The sequence below is a fragment of the Orbicella franksi genome, chromosome 10, assembly GCF_964199315.1.
Source record: "Orbicella franksi chromosome 10, jaOrbFran1.1, whole genome shotgun sequence".
Classification (NCBI taxonomy): domain Eukaryota; kingdom Metazoa; phylum Cnidaria; class Anthozoa; order Scleractinia; family Merulinidae; genus Orbicella; species Orbicella franksi.
In genome coordinates, this window is record NC_138154.1 from 25,615,648 (window position 1) to 25,637,402 (window position 21,755).

The 21,755-nt window shown below is 39.9% G+C and overlaps 3 protein-coding genes across 5 annotated transcripts; 1 reads left to right on the plus strand and 2 right to left on the minus strand.

Moving 5' to 3' along the window:
• Positions 1-3,795: 3,795 nt before the first annotated feature.
• On the minus strand, positions 3,796-6,442 carry LOC145499372 (uncharacterized). The gene is made up of 3 exons (XM_081478892.1): positions 6,009-6,442; positions 5,237-5,443; positions 3,796-4,653 (listed from the first exon to the last, which is right to left on the minus strand). The coding sequence occupies exons 1-3, from the start codon at positions 6,082-6,084 to the stop codon at positions 4,631-4,633; spliced, it is 306 nt and encodes a 101-aa protein (XP_081335018.1). The 5' UTR covers positions 6,085-6,442; the 3' UTR covers positions 3,796-4,630.
• Positions 6,443-12,947: 6,505 nt separating this feature from the next.
• On the plus strand, positions 12,948-17,398 carry LOC145500049 (equistatin-like). 3 transcript variants are annotated; one of them, XM_081479552.1, is made up of 5 exons: positions 12,948-13,201; positions 14,734-14,934; positions 15,549-15,743; positions 16,233-16,446; positions 17,067-17,398. In XM_081479552.1, the coding sequence occupies exons 1-4, from the start codon at positions 13,156-13,158 to the stop codon at positions 16,436-16,438; spliced, it is 648 nt and encodes a 215-aa protein (XP_081335678.1). In that variant the 5' UTR covers positions 12,948-13,155; the 3' UTR covers positions 16,439-16,446; positions 17,067-17,398. The 3 variants fall into 3 exon arrangements, with proteins under 3 accessions (XP_081335678.1, XP_081335677.1, XP_081335679.1); XM_081479551.1 differs by lacking the exon at positions 17,067-17,398 and having other exon boundaries at positions 16,233-16,836; XM_081479553.1 differs by lacking the exon at positions 17,067-17,398 and having other exon boundaries at positions 14,734-14,925; positions 16,233-16,836.
• A 119-nt stretch (positions 17,399-17,517) lies between these two features.
• On the minus strand, positions 17,518-20,532 carry LOC145499366 (neuropeptide Y receptor type 6-like). The gene is made up of 2 exons (XM_081478887.1): positions 20,460-20,532; positions 17,518-19,658 (listed from the first exon to the last, which is right to left on the minus strand). The coding sequence occupies exon 2, from the start codon at positions 19,304-19,306 to the stop codon at positions 18,119-18,121; it is 1,188 nt and encodes a 395-aa protein (XP_081335013.1). The 5' UTR covers positions 19,307-19,658; positions 20,460-20,532; the 3' UTR covers positions 17,518-18,118.
• Between the last annotated feature and the right edge of the window lie 1,223 nt (positions 20,533-21,755).

The following is a 21,755-nucleotide window of genomic DNA, read 5'->3' on the forward strand; positions in this document are numbered from 1 at the left end:
GTCATGGGTTATACGTCTGCGCAGACGCTTTCCCGTAGCCAACAACGCTTTGGTTTTCTTGGTATTTATAAACATTTTGTTTTCACTAGCCCATTTCTCAACTTCTGTCAAGTCCTTTGTTAATGATTTGTTTAGTGCAGGAATAGCTTTCCAGTCTGAGCTTAAAGACAAGGTGGTATCGTCTGCATAGATATCCATAGTTGACTTGTGAACGTTTAGAGGCATGTCATTGACAAACAGGAGGAAGAGCACCGGTCCCAATATTGATCCTTGGGGAACGCCCTGTCTGATAGTCAGCTGTTCAGATGTGGTTTTCCCTAATGTAATAAATTGCTTTCTCTGAGACAGGTACGATTGAAACCAGGCAACAGACGGAGGGCTTGCACCGTAAATAGACAGCTTTTTTAGAAGAAGTTCGTGATTTATAACATCAAAAGCTTTACGAAAATCTATAAATACCAGACCGGTCACTTCGTCATTGTCCATGTTTTTCAGGATGTGATCCGTAAGTCTGATTAGAGCTGTTTCTGTAGAGTGACCTGACCTGAAGGCTGATTGATACTCATATAACATGTTGTTGTCATGTAAAAACTTAAGAAGACAGCTGGCTACGTGTTTTTCGATAATCTTCGAAAAGACAGGTAAAACTGATATCGGGCGGTAATTGTTGATATCGTTTCGTGCGCCACCCTTGTGCAATGGTGTAACTTTTGCTACTTTCCAACGGTCTAGAAAACTGTTTGTCGATATTGAAAGGTTCAGCAATTTGCATAATGGACTTGCAAACGCTGGTGCAATAATTTTGAGTACACGAATACTTATGCCATCGTGCCCAGAGGCCTTGTTACAAGCGATTTTCCCTATGGTGTCAATGATCTGCTTAGGCGTTATTGGAGGGATGTTGAAAGCCACATTATCATTCAATCGCGAAGAGACAAAATTTTTCAGCTTGGTGTCATCAAACTCTACGCCAGCGTCGTTTTCCTTGCCAATTTGATCTAGGATGTTTACGAAGTACTGATTAAGCTCATTTGCAATGGAAGCTTCGTCACTAATGATGTTGTTTCCTGTGTTTAATTCATCGATGTGAACTCGAGGTTTACTAGTCCCACTTAATGTTTTGAGTGCTTGCCAAACTCCTTTTGGATTTCCTTTGTTTTCGTCGATTTTCTTGCGGAAGAAACTTCTCTTTGTTTTTTTGATGAGACTTGTAGTTTTACCCTTTGCATGCGTATAGCGTTCCCAGTCTGCAGGTAGATTTGAAATTCGCGCCGTTTTCAACAGCTTGTCTCTTGTTTTCATAGGCGACAAGATCTCTTTAGTCATCCAAGCAGGCTGGTTCGGTTTCTTGACGCGTTTAGATTTTAGTGGAATGTGCCTGTCCAAAACGTCATTTAGCATTGTTTCCATTGTAATCAAAACATCGTTTAAATCATCAAAAACAAAGGCAATGTCCCATGGGGCACATTGTAGATCATGTAATAGTTCATTTGTATTCAGATTTTTGAAGTCACGATATTCTATGGTACTGTGGGTTTGATCTCTTTGCTTTTTGGAGTATTTACGTCTAATAAAAACTGGCAAGTGGTCTGAAAGACCAATATCTGGTACAGAGATTTCAGTAACAAAACCAGGATGTGTTGTGTAGACATGGTCGAGACAAGTTGAGCTCACGGGACGTGTAACTTTGTGCACGAGTTGGCTTAAATTTAGGCTTTTTAATGCCTTCGCTAATCGATGATGTTTGTAGACATATGTATCCAAGAAGTTTATATTAAAGTCTCCAAACACATACATTTCTTGGTTTCTTAAATAAGCTGTTTCAATGTTAAGCTCCAGTTTGGCATCCGTGTCCGCCGTTGAAGAAGGCGGGCGATTAACAGCTCCTGTGAGTATCGGGCGATTTGATTTATAGGGATAGACTTGTAACCAGACGGTTTCTAGATCCATTTCTTCCAGGCTTGTAATTCTTTCGACTTTTAGATTGTCAGCAACGTAGGCGAGAATTCCGCCGCCCTTCTTGGTTCCTTGCCGGTCTTTTCTGAAGAGCGTGTAGCCAGGTATTTCTAGAACGCAGTCAGGTTTGTTTGGTTTAAGAAATGTTTCGAGGAGAAAAAGCACATCGATTTCTTGACGTCTAGTGGTTAGTAATAACCTTATCTGCTCAAACTTAGCGTCCGTTAGATTGTTTACGTTCCACTGTCCTAGTCTGAGACCTTTTCCTGGTAAACATACCTTGGACAAATTGACTGTCTTGTCATTCTTGTTATCACTTGGAGTAGTCGGGCCAGGATTCGGGTTTACATCACAGGCCTTAAAAATTTCGAGCTCCAAAATACGAGGATTGAAAGTTGAAACACCATTTGTAGTATATTTCATCACAGAGTGAAAGAATTTTCGCTTGAAGTTCTTCGGTTGGAATGCTGAAACTGCCTTTAGTCCCAAAATGGCCGCGCTCGTCGGGCCTTGCTTTGTTGCCGTAACACATTGCTGCTGATATCTACCCAAATTTCCGATATAATCGCTATCAGAGAAGTTATGATCGTAATAACTTGCTGAGAGAAGCACAAGTACTTCGAAAACCAACTGTAGTACTCGAAAATTTAGCCTTTTCAAATTAGGGAACGTAAATTGTATAAGCTAAAATCACAGTGCGTAAATGCCCAGCTAAACCGCGAAAAACAAATTCTATGCCTGATGTTTAACTTCCAATGTTACAGAAACAAACTAAAGTTGACCTGGTTACGCCATTCTAAGTTTTTGCTTTTGTTTTGAATAAGACGTCATTTTCTGTGTTTAGACCTTAAATAGAGCATCCATTTTCATTTCATGTTTTTTCAATTTCCCTAACCCGGGCAAGAAAAAAGAATATGTGGTAACAATGTGGTATATAATGTCATATAAATTAGAAAAATTTATACTTAAGGAAAATTGCCGTCCTCCACTTATAAAACAACAATGACACGCGCTTTCAATTGATAATGCAACTTGAGCACGTGATTTCTTTATGGGCAAGTAAATTCCAGCCCAGTTCACTGTAGTCAAGATATATGATAACTGTGAGAATGTAACGTAACCACAACAATGAGATCCATGATCCATAATTCTACTGGCAAAAATAATTTTGTCTCTTGTTTTGCCACAGATGCGTCACTACTCGGATGAGCCGGTTATTCAATGCAAGAGGTCCGCTTTCTTTCCAATGTTTGCCATTTGGCAGATCACATGGCCAATTGGCATTACAGCTAATATCCAAACTGAATCATGGCGGCTTTTGGAAATGAGCTTATTCTAGTACATTTGTGGCGGATTCTTTCACCAGCGAAAAGATGCAATGTTAACCACTTGACAGCAGAGCCCATGGGGCTTGGCTCATCGACCGTGTCTTGATGTCTTGATGGTACCCATTTATACACCTGGGCGGAGGGAGGCACTGTGAGAGTAAACTGTCTTGCCCAAGAACACAATACAATGTCCCCCAGGGCTCGAACCCGGACCGCTCGCTCCGGGATCGAGAGCACTAACCAGCTAACCATGAGGCCACCACGCCTCCCTCTTGAAAATTTTTCCAATTGTTTATTATTCTGCTCTCTTCTGGTAGTTCTTCACCAATGTGTTGTTGGTACAAGCAAATGACGACCTTGGATCCTGTGTTATCAACCAAAAACTTTACGACTGATCAGTATACGCATTTGAACTTTTAGTCTTCCTTTAGTCTTCCTCCCCGTCCGACACTACGCAGGAGGAATTTAAATACAAAGGTTTCACTCTGAAAACGCATCAAATTCTTTCAGATTCCAGATTTTTATTGTTTTGCACTATTTACATTAACGTTAACAATCAGTCTATAAATATTACTGACATAATATACATATATAACAACAACACAGAAACAAAAATTACAACAAATAGCAAGTAAAATTAAAGGCGCAGTGACCAAAGTAACTGAGGCTTTCGGGTTGGTCACTGCCACGATAAGTTAGCTGGCGTAGACTTTCCGTCCACACTACGCCAATGGAATTTAAAAACGCAACAATCACCGGTCATTTTGGATTTCTGTTTGAGGGAAACTCAGTCAGGAAAATCACACGATAATCATGACGTCACCGTTTTCGAAAAGTTCCGTTGTCAAGATGTTTTTCCGTCCACACGAAAACGAAAACCGGCGTTTTCAAATTCTTCCGGTTTAAAGAGGGTTTTAAAAAAACTCCGTTTTCAGTTCGTGACGGATACGTGTGGACGGTAGGCCTAACGGTAGAAATAAAGCTGCTTTTTCAAATTTCTGTGGTGTAGTGTGGACGCTTCCTTATACACGTTAATCGCTGGCTGCATTAAATAACTCTGTAGACTATGAGCCTTAGCTACATGTGTAGGTGTAAATGGGCACATTTAGATCGCCAAAATATGCTTTATGGCACTTTTTTCATTCTATTGTACAACAAAAATGTTATTTTACAAATACGAGACTTTCAATTTAATAAAGAAAGTTGTCCTTTCAATTTTAATACAGTTCTTGTTGACAACCTTTGTCATAGATTTCATACAGACGGTTGTTGTCTTACTTACATTAGCGTCTAACTGTTGATCCATGGTCGCGTTCTTAACGCCATTCTGATGATCTCCAACTTGGCTAGCTGTCTTGTTTATGTTTTACTTGCAAGTCAAAAACAAAATAAATAGCGAGTGAGTAGAGAAATCCGCGGAACGGCTAACACAATGGAAAGATCAAAAACTTAATATGCAGACAAAATGAATGACAAACCCAAAACAGAGGCTGTCCGTTTTCACTTCATGCATTTATTGTCAGTCAATGAGTTTATTAATAGAGCATTTTACAGTTATCTGCTCAGTGACCTGGCCTTTGAATGCCGGCGAGACTGGAGGTGACCTTGCTGTGATACAGACCTCTCTGCTTGTGTTATGTAAATGCACTTAGTTAACATAAGAACAATCTGTTTTACACAACAAAAGCAGTGAGATATTAGCTGCATAAGCTACTCTGAAATCCGAGGGTAAATAAAGTAATACATGTATGTATGTCTATTCTCGTCCCTAATTCGCTTATAAAATGAATAAATAAACATTAAAAAATATACGAATGAAAAAATGAATGCTCACTCTCGTGAAAAAGGTGATTTACTGTCCAATACAATGGATGCCCTTTAAACACTTCCCGTGCTAAGTTCCCAGTCAACCCCTTATCATTCACAAGCTATGTTTATTTTGCATGCCTTACCACAGCCCTCATCTGGGCCTATCGGTTGACATTTAGTGCCTCCTTTGCAGACACCAGTCCTCTCATCAACACAGAAACAGCCTTGAAAGTTACACTGTTTAGGTGCAAAACTGCCGTCAGCCATACATACTGGTAGACGAATATCCACAACACCACTTTCTATGAGAGATTTAGCGTCTTCGAGTTGTTGTTGACATTTAGTGTTTGCTGCAAAAAAGAAGCGACATGTAAAACGAAGATTAAAGGGACACTGTTGATTGTCGAAAGTTCTTCATACATCAAGCGCGCGCGTTAAAAATATTAGCTAGTATATAGGGCTTGGCACCGGTTTTGCTAACTTCGCCTGCAGTTTACTTTCTCGGTTGTGGTCGGTGACCCCCTCTTTTCTTTTCACAGAACACTTCTGTTACTGATTTTTCTATTTTACTACAATAATAAAAAATACCTTGAGAAGTTACAGATATTTTGGCTGTTCTGCTCTCTTGCGACCGAAGTTTTCCTTCGAATGTTGGCGGCAATGCCAAGGTATTCTTTTCAATTTCTATTTTACTTCAAGGAACGACATCAGCAGAAAAAGTGTATTTATCAGTCACTTAAATCAAGTCCTACTACTACTTCTACTACTTGTGCCTTCCCTTTCGCCATTTTTGGCCCTTTTTTTCCCTTTCTATTGTAAGATAATAAAGCAAGTTTAATTTATAGCCAGTTCCCGCGCCAGGACCATACTCATTTTTAACTACAATTCATGTCTGGACATGTTGTCTATACACACCTGTTACTACGAGAGGTAAGACCCATAATACCACTGAAGAAAGTACAAATACAAAACTTAGCTTCCATTCCAGCATCCTGAGTATGAGCACTAATAAACAAAAACCTGAGGACGAAAAAGGTAGTTAAGACCAGCTGACCTAGATTGGCTGGGACTGCAAGGAAATCAAGTGGTATTAAGAGATTATCAAGGTAAGAGAGTGAATCCCCCATATAGGTCCTCTAACTAAGGTAATCCCTCTTAAGCTATTTTTAGACATTGTACCCAGTTCTTCGGCGGATATTAGTCGCGCGTTGATTGGATGTTTTCGTAGAGGATCTGTTTATGTTTCGTTTCGTTTCGTTTCAAAGCACAGGGAGCCCTCCAACGCTGTGGGGATGTCTTCTTTGATATTTTGATTTACAAGCAAAGGAGCTTCGGCTCCCGGTATGTTAAAGTACATTTCCAAACTTTAATAGGAGTTTAAATAAGAGACGGATGTCCCCTACACAGAGAATAACAAATGAATGAACGGCAGAGAAATGAGTAGACAAACAAGTGCAAAGCAAGCAAACGTCCAAACACAAGCTTGGCAACCGAACAAACAAATGGTTGAAAGTGCAGGAAGACGCTCGCTGCCCGAGTAGCAAAAGCATTTTAAGCAGCAACGGCAACAACGCCAAAGGCAACATCGATCAAAAACGACTTAATATTCAACCTACGAGTCTCACGAGAATTTAGATTCATTAAGTTTGTCTATGCTGTCAGAAATATCCCAAACAGAATATGTAAGACAGCGTCAAAATTCGAAAAGGAAATGTTAAAAATTGGTCGTCGTGTAGTTCACGTTCTCTCGAATATGCGGAATGTGGTTATTTCACGTTGTTGTTTTGTGACCTTTTGCCGTGAACAACAGCAAAGAAATGAACAAAGAATTATAACGCACGCTTACACAGCCATTGTACTCGTTGCCGTTGCGGTTAAAGTTTGCATAATAAAACTCCCTAAAACCGACTAAACAGCCAAATACCGAACAGCCAAACGAGCGCAAAACAGACGAAAGCCCAGCCGAACAAAAAGGCGACTGAGAGTGCGGAAAACATCTCTGCTATGAAACGAAATCAAAACATATAAAATGGCGTTCCCGCCGTTTCGTCTAAGTCGCTTCGGCTGTCAACGCATCGCGCAAGTAGCATCCTCGGAAGAACTGGGTACCATGTTTAAAAATAACTTAAGAGAGATTACCTTAGGTAGAGGACCTATATGGGGGATTCACTCTCTTACCTTGATAATCTCTTGGTGGTATAGTTTAGCTTTCACTTTTTATAGGGACTTTTGAAATGCATTTTTTCGTTATGTTTACAGACACACCGGTACATACCTCTCAAAAAGCTGCATTAGCAAAGGAAACAGTAAAACAAACAATACAAACAATGAGCCTAGCCCTTAAGACACTAGCAGTACGTAAAACAGAACAGGGAACGAATTAAATAACAGGTGATGAAGAGGTGCGTGGTTTCTGTACAGTGTCTTAGCTGTTTTTTTTTTTTTTTTTTTTTTCGTTAATGAGCCCGCCAGCCTCTTTATTTTGTGAGATTAAGTCAAATTAGTCATGACAAGGCTACTCTATTAACAAATAGATAAGACGCGTTCTATTTCTTACTTCCCATAGCCTACTTCATAATATAATCTGATATTTTAGACTTTATGTTAATTTTTTCCCCTAAGTGGCTCTATTTTTCTCGAGAAAATGGCTTTTCACATTACGTCCGTATTCTGTCCACAGACGCTCTATTTTGCCTTGAGTGCGGCGAGATTGCAATTGGCAAAAGTGTTAACCTCAAGGAAACCTAAGGGGGTGGCCTTGAGGAAAGCATCGCTCGTGCGGTCGAAGAAAACTAACTCATAGCAAAGACGCTACGTCTGTATCTGTGAACAGACTAATCTCGTCTTACAAAGATTTTTCTGAGTTTATGTATCCAAAAAGACGATCGTTAACAGATAGGTTTATTCGGTATTATTCATCCAGACAGCTCACGACGTTGGATGTGTTGTAAGACTTTCTGCACCATTGTGGGCAAGGAACATGTTTTAGCCCGACACAGATTCATCAGCTCTAATAAAATTGTTACTAACAATAATTTGAACTTGGTTAGAATCTCCGCAAAGTCGCATTGTTATTTAATATCTTCGCTAACGTCCTGAGCCATTTTCAATAGACCATTTTACAGTTGTCTGATACAGACCTCACTGCTTTTGACATGTAAATGCACCTAGTTGGCATCAGAACAACTTGTTTTACACAACAAAAGCGGTGAGGTCTGTATCTAAACAAGGTCAACTCCAGCCTCGCTGACATCCAAAGGCCAGGTCACTGAGCAGACAACTGTAAAATGGTCTAATATATATAGTGAAGGAGATTTAGCTAATTCGATCGAGTGACACGGGCAGAAGGTTAGAAAATGTTGTAACCTGCAATTGATTCTCCTTTGTCAACTGAAGGTTCAAGTTCAGTCAGGGTAAACTAATTTTGTTCTGATCAACAACGAACGCAGATAATTAAGAATTATCGGTCATTCGATGCATTTTTTTCGTCCTTTTCACTGGCCGAGAGCCAACCACGTGACTTGCAAATAACTGCCAGCAAATAATGGTCTACTCATGCGTAGTACCGTCTAAATTTGCTGCAAATAATATTCTGCTCATGCGTAATTGCAATCATGATCCCTGGTGAAAAATGGCAGATTGCTCCCCTGAGCTGTCAGAGAGTGATTTAAATAATAAAAAAAATTGGTGATTGAATGATAAAACAATTATTGAACTCTTTTATCGCAAAATATCGTTATTTGTCAGTGTCTGGCAGATTATTTGAATGCTTCGCCACCGACCAGTCACGATATTTTGCTTAACTTCGATTCGACGCATTTTTTCCTTCCTTTTCATTGGCCGATAGCCCACCACGTGGCCTGCAAATAACTGCCTACAAATTATGGTCTGCTCATGCGTAGTACCGTCTAAAGGTGCATGTAGTATTCTGTAACCGCGCTCGTGTGAAAAATGGCAGATCGCTTCCCTGAGCTATTAGAGAGTGATTTAAATATGAAAAAAAAAATTGGTGATCGAATGATAAAACAATTATTGAACTCAGATATTGAAAAATATCGTGATTTGTAAGTGTCTTGCAGATGTCTCGCCTTCGGCTCGTCGCTGACAAATCGCAATATTTTGCTCAACCAAGTCAAATAATTGTTAATATGACACACAGAACCTCTTGCAGAAATGTTATGAGCACTGATCGAACATATCCCTAGTGCTTGTCTTGTTGGGTTGTGGCTTTTAGAGAAAGGAATGATTTTACACGGTTTAGTTAAAAAAACATCATATTGCATGTACAAATTTTCAACACAAAATTATATTGTTTTCAAATCCTCAGCCTCAGCTTCATTTTAAAAATATTCTTAAAATTTCGCAAATTTCAGCTTTGATATTCCTATATAATATATCCTTATAGAAAAAAATATATCTATGTGTTCATATGATGTTTTTTGGACTCTTGAAATTGATCAACCGGCATCGATCAGTGCTTTTGTATATTTATTATTACCGTGATGTTTCATAACCAAGAATATAATACAATTACGAGTCGCTTCACACTAATACAAACGAAAGGAAATTCAACTTACCCTAAATTTCTTTGAATCTAATTGTATTTTAGCGTTTATGATCCTTGTTACTCGAGATATATAGTTCTTCATCGGCTAGCAAAGGTTTGGTGTACCACGTTTCGCTTCCATTAATAAGTATTCAACAGAAGTGTGAAAAGCCTTTCTGATTAGCATATAAATATACAAATTTACGTGATTGCAAAATGAAAATGATGTTATTGGCTGATGTCTAAATTGGTTACTAAAACAACGACCTCATACTGAAAATTACAAAAAAAAAAAAAACAGACAAACGCAATCCTTGAAAACGCATAAAATAACTTTGAATGACACTGATAACGAGTACGTTACAAATTTCATTTTTAAATTTCTTTGTTTTGTCTTTTAAATTTTTAGTTCAAAATGCTTTGTTCAGATCTGGGCGAAGAGGACTTGAATTCCAAACCTCATACGGCAATCATGTCTTTATATGGGTTATTGGCATTTTTTGTCATTAGATATATGTAATTAGATATATGTAAATACTTCTTACTTACCGAGTTCGAGGTCCGCGTTTTAAGTCACGGCCCCGAGCGCAAAGCGCGCGGGCTACGAATCGACGGGAAGAAAACAACAAGAAGAAAATTCAAGACAGGCGGAACGATTTCAAATCACTGACGTAGCTCAAAAGCAAAACAAATCAATTGCAAAACGGTGCTCAGCCATTAGCGCATTTTTTAAAAAAATTTGGCGACAGAAACAGCTTGATATTCTAGCGGGTCGCAGAGGAGTAGAATAAAATAAAAAAGAATGTACGATGCAATGAAGAAGGACTTTGTGTCATGACCAAAAATAACTTTCAAAATAACTTTAAAACCATTTCAGATTGTAAAAAGTGAAAATTATGAAACATTTTATGTCTCAAAACTTCCAATTTGGCGCCAAAAATGGGTCGCCGACGTTTAGCATGGCAACTCGCTCGAAGTCCGTCGAGTGTCCCCAGGTAGGGTTATAGTTGTGTTATTTTGAAAAAAAAATTGCTGTTCCTCGTCAGATTACACCCGGAATTCTCAAGTTAACTATTATAAGAGGCCAAGCCAACTTTAGCAACGCCTTTATTTTTGTTAGCTTCGAAGAAAAAAGCTATTTTGGTGTCGTTTCGTTTTGACTGCCGCTCGTATTGCGGGCGCAGCCGCCGTATTTAAGGCAGGACAGTCACAGGGTCCCCAATTGCCTTGACCTGTCCCCCTCTCTGCATGGGTAGGAGATTGGCCCGACACGCATCCACGTGACATGTGACCTCTCCAGCATGGTCTCCTTCCTCCAGAAACGTTCAACAGTCAAAATCAACGTTTTGAGAGCTGGCCGCCAGCAAGCCAGCAAGCAGATGGGTCAGTGCCTGTCAAAAGCGAAGGGCCCGCAAGGTAATATTTATTAGTCTATGTAACAGGATAATATGGTGTCCAATTTGCAAATACTTGGAAGGAAACACTCAGAACACTGCCAAAATTGGACGAGGCGATTTGGCAATCAGTGAAACTTTTGGATTTCATTATCTCCAAAGTCGACTGTAGTCGTGCTCTCTCTTATGTCAACATTGCAGAAGAAACTGTCCAAATTACTTGTTCATCGCTTAGTACACCATCCGAGTTAAGAACACAAAAATTAACAGATACTAAAGTCAGCTATGGGATTATGAGTTACAATAGTAAACGCGTAAAACAACACCTTTACTACATTCCTACCTGCGCCCCCCATCCACACTGCGCCGAAAAAAAATTGAAACGGAGATTTCACTCTAAAAGCGCATCAATCCTACGCCGCAGAAATTTGAAAACGCAACAATCACCGCTCATTTTGGAAAACACATGATCATCGTGACGTCATCGTTTTAAAAAAGCTCCGCTTTCAAAATGTTTTCCGTCCACACGAAAGCACAAAGCCGGTGTTTTCAAATTGCTCCGGTTTGAAAAGCGTTTTAGAAAAGCTCCGTTTTTGGCAGATTAGTGTGGGCGGTAGGCCTAACCGTCGGAATAAATCTGCGTTTTCAAATGTTTCCGGCGTAGTATCAGATCAGGGCACCCTGCCTGAAGCAGACTATTCATACTAAGACAGCGTCGCCAACAAGAACGTCACCAAACAAAAGGTTTAATTAACAGAACAATGGCTGAGCACGAGCATTCGAAATCTTGGCTCATTTGTCAACCTTCGTCTGCAACACGTACAACAACGTGTAATGACCAAGTTCCCTGTATTTACCGCTGTCATTACATATTTAGCCTGAGAAGGTTTTAAAACCGATAGGCGTACTGAACAGAACAAAACAATGGCGACATTCGATCAAAGGTAAAATATATATCCATATTTTAGTTACTAGGCTTAAAACCTTCAGTATGTTCTTAGCATGTTTAGTCAAAGGGCCTATGAAACGATAATGCTGAACTGCCGTATATAGAGCTTCCAGTTTTAATTGACGCGATAATACCTACTAGAAAATTTCTAGATAAACCATAGCCTCCAACTGGTACGAAAATATGCTCGAATATTTATCCGCGGACATTAAGCTTATCGGTTCCGAGAAGCGAAATATGTGAGCTTTGAGGAACAGATAATGTCCAAGGAAAAATATCCGAGCGAAATTTCGCGCCAAATGGAGGCTATTGTGTTTACCATGATCCTTCAAATATTTTTCGCAACACGTACAATCTTGAAAATTGGGGAATACCACTCGGATATTCCCCAGTTTTAGCTGGGGCACATTCATTCACGTGACGCGTTTAGACCAATCGCGCGCGAGTGAAAATATTTGACGGATTGTAAGTGTCAAATACCATTTTGCAAGAGCAAAAGGGGATTTACAGTCCTACCAAATTCTGTTAATCCCGTAGATTTATAACGCAAGTGAAATAGTTGAGTGAACAAGTTTATATTACAACAAACCAGGTAAGTTTGTAATACTGTAAAAGTTCGTTTTCTGGAAGCTGCCTGAACTGAAAATAGTCCATGTACAAAACATGACGAGTTCAACAATATAAAGCCAACAGAAAACGTAATCAGAACAGTAATTTCATTGAGGCGAGTAAATCCACCTTTAAATAGATTACAATTAACAAACAGCATTCTAAACCTGGAGACAACTGTTAAAGTTTAGGAGAAAGGGGTGTCAATGGAAGGCATTGTAATGTTGAAACAGGCTTAAATTGCTGCCTTTTGTCTGTTATCAAATTTAGTTTACCATTCTCCTTTTCAATGCCACCCAGCTTGCAGTAAACAGCTGTCTAAGAGAACACATACCCATTGTTCTTGGTCAGTTCATATATAATTAAGTGCTACTAACATGGTTTTTTCAAGGCAAATAACAGGCCTTTCTCGACAAACGGATCCAATGGTTTTTGTTCTGTAAACGAGAAAACGTATACGAAGCTGCAACTGAATCGCACAACGTTCTGGTGTTCAAACACGCTGATTTTCTCCAAGCCACCGACGTTTTCGCTTAGAGACTGAAACTGAGATACAGGCTCAAGATGTTATCCCTGCTGATATTAACTTCTGCATTGGCCCTGACTAATGGTATGTTAAAAAACTTCAATAGAAAATAGAAAGATTTTTGCAAGTTTGCCGACACTGACCACAAAACTGCGAAAATATCTTTTATTTGTGTGAAAACACTTCACTGCAGTTCATATTGTAGCCTGCAAATTAAGCCGCCTCAGTTATCGTCCCTATAAACTAAAGCTATAACCAAATTGATTTATTTCATGGTTACCAATATTCAGTTTCTTCTCCAGCCGCTCGGATGAGATTTTTCGATACCTGCATACGATACTTATTAGATGGCGGGGCCTACTAAAACTTCTAGCAAATGAAACAACAAATTCCAATTTTATCCGAAACGATAACAGAAACGGCAACTTAAATTCATCTTAAATTGTCATAGTTACTCTTTTTATCATATCGCAGTGAAGCAGCTGCGTAAGAGAGTAAGCTTCGTCGGATGAGCGGCGATATCAATTCTTCCGATTAATCACTACCTTGCAATTAAGGGGTGAGGCGCTTATTCGAGGGTGGCGCGTATTCGAGTAAATACTTTTGTTCCTTCCTACCTTCCTTAATTCGTCCTTCCTTCCTTCCTTCCTTCCTTCCTTCCTTCTTGCGTTCCTTCCTTCCTTCCTCCCTTCCTCCCTCCCTCCTTCCCTCCCTTCTTTCCTCTCTCCCTCCCTCCCTTCTTTCCTCGCTCGCTCGCTCCCTCCCTTCCTTCCTTGCTCCCTCCCTCCCTCCCTCCCTTCCTTCCTTCCTTGCTCCCTCCCTCCCTCCCTCCCTTCCTTCCTTGCTCCCTCCCTCCCTCCCTCCCTTCCTTCCTTCCTTCCTCCCTCCCTTCCTCCCTCCCTTCCTTCCTTCCTTCCTCCCTCCCTCCCTCCCTTCCTTCCTTCCTCCCTCCCTCCCTTCCTTCCTTCCTTCCTTCCTTCCTTCCTTCCTTCTTTCCTTCCTTCCTTCCTTCCTTCGTTCCTTCCTTCTGTTCCTCCGTTCTTCCATGTTCTTTTCTTTCGTTTTCGTTCGTTCAGTCTTTCGTTCATTCATAATTCATATCTGTTCCAACAAATTAAGTAATGTTTCCTTTGTACATATGATTGGATTAATGAAAACCGTTTCAGTACCTTGAACCAAATCACCCACAAGCACTTTGATTTCACGACTCCTAAAGGCCTTAAAATTACACCAAGAGATGAAAAAAAAAAAAAAAAAATAGAGAGAGGAGGGTAAGAAAAGGAAGATAAAAGCTAGTGGAGGAAAAAAAAAACATTCCTTTTAATTTTTATATCGTCTACTTTGGAGATGGTCTCTGGCGAGAAAAAAAAACGCTTGAACTGGACGCGATTTCTTTAACACTAATTCACAAATTCAGACATGTTTTTATTGCCATATGTATTTTATTGCTGGTGGGATTTTCCATTTCTATCTGTTATGCGTGTGTTACGCTAATTGATAGAAATGACAATAGAAAACTGCAAACAATACACAAAAGGGAAGTTGATACAAATCAGTGAGATATTTTCATTTCTTTGTTTGCTCACCTTCGGTATCTTTTATTCCTTCCACAACAGCTGCAACCAAATGTGAACAGCTTAGCAGCCAGGCCTCAGCTAACGGACTAGTGGGCGCGTATGTGCCGCAGTGTAATGAGGACGGCAGTTTCAAGTCAGAACAGTGCTGGGGATCAACAGGGTATTGCTGGTGTGTGGACGAGTACGGCAAGGAAATACCCGGAACTAAAATTCGAGGGAAACCGGACTGCAGTAAGAAAGGTAACTAGCTAATCGATCCTTAGAAGTTCAGCAAGGAAATTCTTAATTTCATTCACGAATCTCTTTTCAGCTCGGCTCTTCAGCTCTTCAGAGAGATTACGTATATTACTGTGTTCGGCTAGATCGAGTTACACTGCAAGCAGTCTCTCTCTTTCGTTATTTTGAACGAGCTAGCAGAAATGGAGGCAGAAGTTGTAAATGATGATGATTGCAAAATGAAACACTGTGTGTTCAGAAAATAGATCATCGTTTCAGCCCCCGTACATACTACGCAGCAGAAATTTCCGTGAAAACGCACAGCTTTATTTCTAAAGTTGTCAGTCCTACCTTCTACATTTATACGTGACGAAAACAGAGCTATTCGAAAACGCTCTTCTAACCTCCTCTAGGAATTGGAAAACGCCGGCTTTTCGTTTTAGTGTGGACAAAAATCATTTTGAAAACGAAGCTTTTCGAAACTGACGATGACGTTACCATAATCACGTGCTTTCCCTGCCTGAGTTTTTCTGAAAAACAAGTGCAAAATGACTGCATGGTGCACGTGATTGTTGCATTTTCAAATTTCTTCGGCATAGTTTGTACAGGGCCTCAGTCTTTTCATTTTCTCGATGTAGGAGTCCTCACTCTGTGTCAGAGTCTTCAAACAATCATTGTCAACTTACCGGGATGGTGTGGGCCCCCACAGTGCAAACCAGACGGAAGTTTTGAGGAAATACAGTGTTGTGCTAGCACGGGGAAATGTTATTGTGTAGATAGAGAAGGAAAGAAGGTTGAAGGAACTGAACAAAACGGAAAACCTGACTGCGAAGGTAGGACTTAGAAATAAACTCTTGTAACCATATAGTGCGCCTCTAGTTAATAAAAAGCAAATATCTTAACAAACTGAATGAACTAAACATTTTCTTCTCTTTGTATTTTTTTCTGAGTAATATTTTAACTGACCTGTCCAATTCAGCTCAAAATGGTTTAAAAGGGCTATAGTCAGCCACACTTTTGTTTTTGTTTACATGCAAAAGTTTGGCTATTATATTTAATTCGGAGCATGTAGAAAGGAAGAAAATCACTGTAAAAAAACTAAAGGTAATTAAACACACTTTCAGGAACGCAACGTACAGTAAAACAATGAGATTTCGCTTCACCATGCAATATCAATCATTTGGATGGCATCGAAAACAGCAGAGGCTGACTAGGGTCAGAAAACATCAAAATCATTGTTGCGATAGTCCTACCCATCACTTCATCACTTCACAAAAAGTTTATTTACTGTTTTTGTGTTGTTGTTGTTTTTCCCCATATAGTTTACACTACTAAGTGTGAGAGGGCAAGACTGGAGGCATTAGCCAATGGTCCCTTACTCGGACAGTTTGTTCCACACTGTAGGGACGACGGGTCGTATGAGCCTGCGCAATGTTGGGCCAGCACTGGCTACTGTTGGTGCGTTGATCAAATGGGCGAAAGGAAGGCTGGTTCCATGGTTCGCTTCAAGCATCCTGCGTGCCTGTAAAAAGCCAGGTAGATGACAACGGTTCTTAACGTGTAATCTCCTTAAAATATTTAGTTCTTATTAACCGAGCGGGAGGTACTGTATGGGAGAATATTGACTGAGGTCGTGAGTACAGACCGAACTGTACTCATGACCAAGGTCAAGATGATTCTCCCATACAGACCGACCAAAATCAGTTAATAAAAAGTTTATTTTATGGCCAAATTAGACCAAACAACTTCAATTCACTGAAAGTTTCCAATTTCGCAGTTCAAAGCTCTTGCATTGCAAAGAAAGTAAAGTTAAGATGGGCTTTATATATTTACACTGGATGGTAGACCGTAAAATTAATCAAGAACATTGAAATTTAGACTCCTGCTCCCAGGCTTATACGTTCATGATGTACCACGTGACAAGTCACGTGCCACTAGGTTAGGTGAACGTTAAAGCTCGTTAACGTATAACTAGCTTTTTTGGAAAATGCAAGGGCATACAACTCTAATTCCCCAAATAATGAACAAGTACAGGTTTCGTACGTTATTTATTATTGATAATGGAATAAACTGGTTAATAAATGTTCATTTTATAATACAAGAGACGAGAAACATCTAGGCAACAGATACTTACTTCACTTAAATTTTATTTGCAGGATTTTTTCCATTGACGAGACAAAGGTCTCGAAACTAAGTAAAGATTCGACTTATGGAAAAGACAATTGTTGATTATTTAAGCAATAGTGATTGATCAAGGAGCATACGGTAAATAAAATGAATTCAAACTGAGGCCTTGCAATCTGATACCGTTCTGAGATCCGTTCTTCGTTAGCCTGCGGGAATCGGGAATCGAAAGCCTGCGCCTTAAGCCCTTGGCCTGTTGTTGTTGTTGTTGTTGTTGTTGCTTTTTCTGTTTGTTTGCTGTGTGTGTGTGTTTTTTTTTCTTTCGGCACAAGCTAGTTTTGGGCGTGCTTACCCACCCCCACTCCCCCCCCCCCCACCCCTTTCCCCCCGCTTCTGCCAGGGCCCAGGAGAGGGGGCATGTGTTTCTGCAGTGACGAAACAAATAACTTGGAAGGCCACACGTTAACAGGAACATCCTGTCTTTTTGCCTGTCTTCGTTATAATTTATTATAATCGTTTGTTTAGAGTGGGCTTAACCATTTGTAATTACTTTTAATAAAACGAAACGGGAGAGCGTACTACAAACGTGATATTTTAACATTTTGAAAATTTATTAATATACATTTTTTTTTCAAGTAGTTGTTTCATTACACAAATCATTTTGAGAGAATTCTAACATTTTTTTGGAGCCCAGGTCACCCTCAGCGACAAACCCACAATCAGTTTGGTTGAGTGCGGTCTGTTCTCATCACTTGAGAACTCTATAATGACAGAAATTACGCAGGCCTTAAGTCTGGTCTACATATGTACGTGTTCCGCGCCGTGTTGTTAAGTGATTTCACTTCAAAAGAGTGTATATCCAGATTGGATGACACGGACAGGTCTCATAAAGTATTGACCCGTGCTTAATTTAATTTTGCAAGCCATGCCACTTGTACAAATAAAATCACTTAAAGAGATAATACAATAATCACGTGCTATTTGTTATTTCGTACATGCAAACATATGGCGCATGCGATGATGCAGCTTTAATATTTACTCATTAAATTTGTGTTTACTCAGCAAGCCGCGCTGTTTTTCGAAATCAAACACGGGTGACCAAAATTGCGGTTTCAATGTGTTCGTCCCGGCGTTTGAGGGAAACTTCGCGTGTTTGAGTTAAGCCAATGTTACTACCAGATGCATTGTTGTTATCATCCCTTCTTAGTTTGATGAGATTCCGCAATGTTTGAGTAAACTGAGAAGCGATTTCCTTGAGCTCTGATCGGAAATCCTTAGAAACTATCGAGTATATCAAGGGATCAGCTGCTGAGTTAATTACAACTCCAATTACGCAGACGTTATAGATCAGAAGAAAGTGCTTCTCGAAAGCTAGCTCCTCCCAGAATAATAACATCACACGAAGTGCGTTCAGTGGAAGCATTGATATCGTGAAGACTAGCACGATGGGAGTTAAAATTTTCTTTGCTTTCGAATTCTGCCTCATTCGCTTCGCTTCCATCGTGAGACGGGTGTTACGAGAATCCTCTAGATTCCTCTGCCTTGATCGACGTCTAATACTTGTTTTATGAAACTCATTACTTTGTTGAATCTCTCTTGAAATCTTTACGTAAGTGAAGACGATTATTACAAGAGGTAGCAGATACCAAAATATTGCCAAGGAAATAATGTATATGCTATGTATGGTGTGAGACCAAGCCACTACGCAGAAAATCTCCGTAGACGTCTCTGTATTGTGTTCCATAAAATCCATAACAAAAAGCAATGGTAGCGACACAACGAGAAAAGAAATGAGCCAAATAGCCAATAGTCCCCAGTTCAAAGATTTTGTTGAGATGTAAGTGCTGTTCCTAGCGCCTTTAATAGTAGTGATCTTTCGGTAACGCTCAATGGCTATAGCAGTTATAGACCAAACTGACACTCCGTGGAATACTTCAGCTAAGGGATAAAAATACAGACATATCACCCTTCCAAAGGGCCAGTAAAAAGGCAGTTGTTCTTTCACAACAGCAATAGGAAAGCTGATTGCAAGGATACCGATGTCGGCGAAGGCGAGATTTCTGATGAAAAGTTTCAGCCCGGAACGAAACCTGTGCTGTCTTGAAATGACGAATGACACCACCGTATTTCCAACGAGTCCCATAAAGGCTAATGTCACCTCGATGGTTAGGCGCGTTATCATGAGAACAGCGGGCTCTTCAAAATACAGTTGATTCATCGTAGGCGAGCTGTCGATCTCTTCGGTGAAATTGTCAATGCTTGGCTCTTCCATGATTAAGGTGCTAAGCAGTCGCCGAAAATTACAAGCTATTCAACCGATATTTTTGTTATCTAGCCCGTTAATGATGTATTTATAAACACTTTCATGACCTTTCACGGGCTCTGCATTCTCGGTTTGTGTTTGACTGTACCGAAGTCAGCTGCTAAATACCCAGCGATATGCCGTTTTACCTTTATCAAGATTTTTCAATACACCCTGCTCTGAACTCCAGGGGCTTTTCGCAGCAGGGCTGTTTCTTGATGATGTAAAACACCTAAATGCAAATCCTCTTGAAGAAAGTTGAGCTAGCGGTTAAATTTCTTGCACACGTATCAAGCGATTCAATCATCTCGTTAACATTTGCCTGAGTAAATAACAGGAAATTAAATTAAACCAGCGCCCATTAATTAAAAGATCAAAAGGTTCACATTTACAATTGAGTCTTATTTTGGCAGCGATTTCTGGCTGAACCCGGCAAGGGGCTGAACCAAGAACCTTGGGCTGAACTAAGCATTTCAAAATTCCCAACATTTTCCCTCACCAAAAAAAGGGCAAAGAAACGGTCGGCTTCGAACATTTTGATCCAATAAAGATTTATTTTTTAATACTTCCTAATCGAATATTGCCCTGTCGAAATTTTTACTAACAATTTCTTTATATTATTGCTGAGCATTTGACCAATATAGAGACTCTCCCAAGAAAATTATACAAACTGTATGAAACGCAATTAGGAGAGTCAGGATTGCCGATGTGTCGTGGCGGTGCTATTGCAGTATTTCTTAACCATTATTGTTTCTGTTGTTGTTGTTGTTGTTTTTTTTATGTTACGCTCGTGCTTTTGCAATACTGTGCGAATTTATAGTCATGCAAATAACACTACTTGTTGTTTTTGTCATTTGAAGCGGCCGGGACGGATGTGCGCAACTGGTGCACTTAATTAACTAAAGGAATATTTAAGGCTAAATTGAAAGGTTAAAATTCTGAACTCTATTTTGCCACCCTAACTGTTTTTACGTGCCAAATAATTGGCCCCGTCAAATACTGGACTGATGACACTCCGGGGCAGTACAACAATATACTCAGCCACTTACTGAAACGTGCACAAAATAATAAAAAAAACTTTCTTCGAGTCTTGGTTAGACTGAAGATAGGATGTAGAACTTACCGAGGTAATAAAAATGTGACATCCGGAATATTAATAGACAAGAAGTAGATCAATGCACAATAAGGTGGTCTGGAAAGCTGTGTCAGACGGGAATCATTTCACCTTCAGCACAGGCTAGAAAGTACTGAAAGAAAAAAAAACAACAACAAAAACAGACAAACGTAACACTGATCTTGTATCACGCATTAAAGAAGTTTCCCGACCGTCCATCCATTCCTCTATAGTCTATACAAGTTTTGCTCGCGTCATGGCAATCACACATTTTTGTAGCAACTTTGTGGCCCAGTGAAGGCAACCAAATTGTAAAGGAAGACCTGTACAACTTCAGAAAGCTTCTAGGTAGCTTTGATCCATCAACATAAGAGCATTCTTTCATTTGATGAAAATTAAAAGTGTTTCCAGCAGCAAATCTTAGATAGAGATCTCAATGCCAACAATTTCGCTCTTGCGTCCTCCACGTTAATCAGTTCTAAATGAAACAGTACTTCTTTAATTCCTTATCACTAGTCGCGTCCTCAGTGCTTTGTCCGAGTCCCTCTATATCCTGGCCTGGCTCTACCGCGTGCTTTCCCTAAAGGATATATACCGGATATAGAGGACAAAGCAGTGAAGCTGAAAAGCACTTCAACAGCTATAAGGTCCAGAAATCTAACGGGAAACAAGGAAACACACAACTGAAGTAGGTAGGTTTATTTTCGTGCATACTCCTCAGTCTTTTAGGGTTAAGAATAGAACCGTTTTTCCCATACAAATCCTTATATTTCAATTGTTGGTTACGGTGAGTACTACGTACGTGCAGAGAGCCTCATTTTGGACATTATGCCACCTGTGGAAAAGCGTACGGAAAAAGCTCACCCTGCTAAAATATCGAGTTTCCTACCTCCCCTTGATATTTCCGCATAGGTTCAGTCGCATAAGCTATTTTCATGCAAATGAAATAGATAATAAAAACTCTAAGGCCAGCTACAGGTATAACGCACTGTTTTACAAATGATCAACATTAAATTAGGTCGACATTTCAAAAGAATGCGTTACTTTGCCGGGATGATCCAGTTCAGGATCATTGATCTCACTGGTCTGAGTATTAGGCCTTCCTAAGGGAGGAGAGAGAGAAGGGATCCATCGGATCATAACACATCAAGGGAGTCCAGGAAGCCTTGCTCAGAGTGGATTCATCGATTTCTCGATCGATCCCAATACAAGAGTTTAGTATCACAGAACCTCAAGCCAGCGCTTTGAAAAAGCAGAAGGTTTAGAGGTTACACTTTCGGACACTTACACAACGGAAAAATGAAA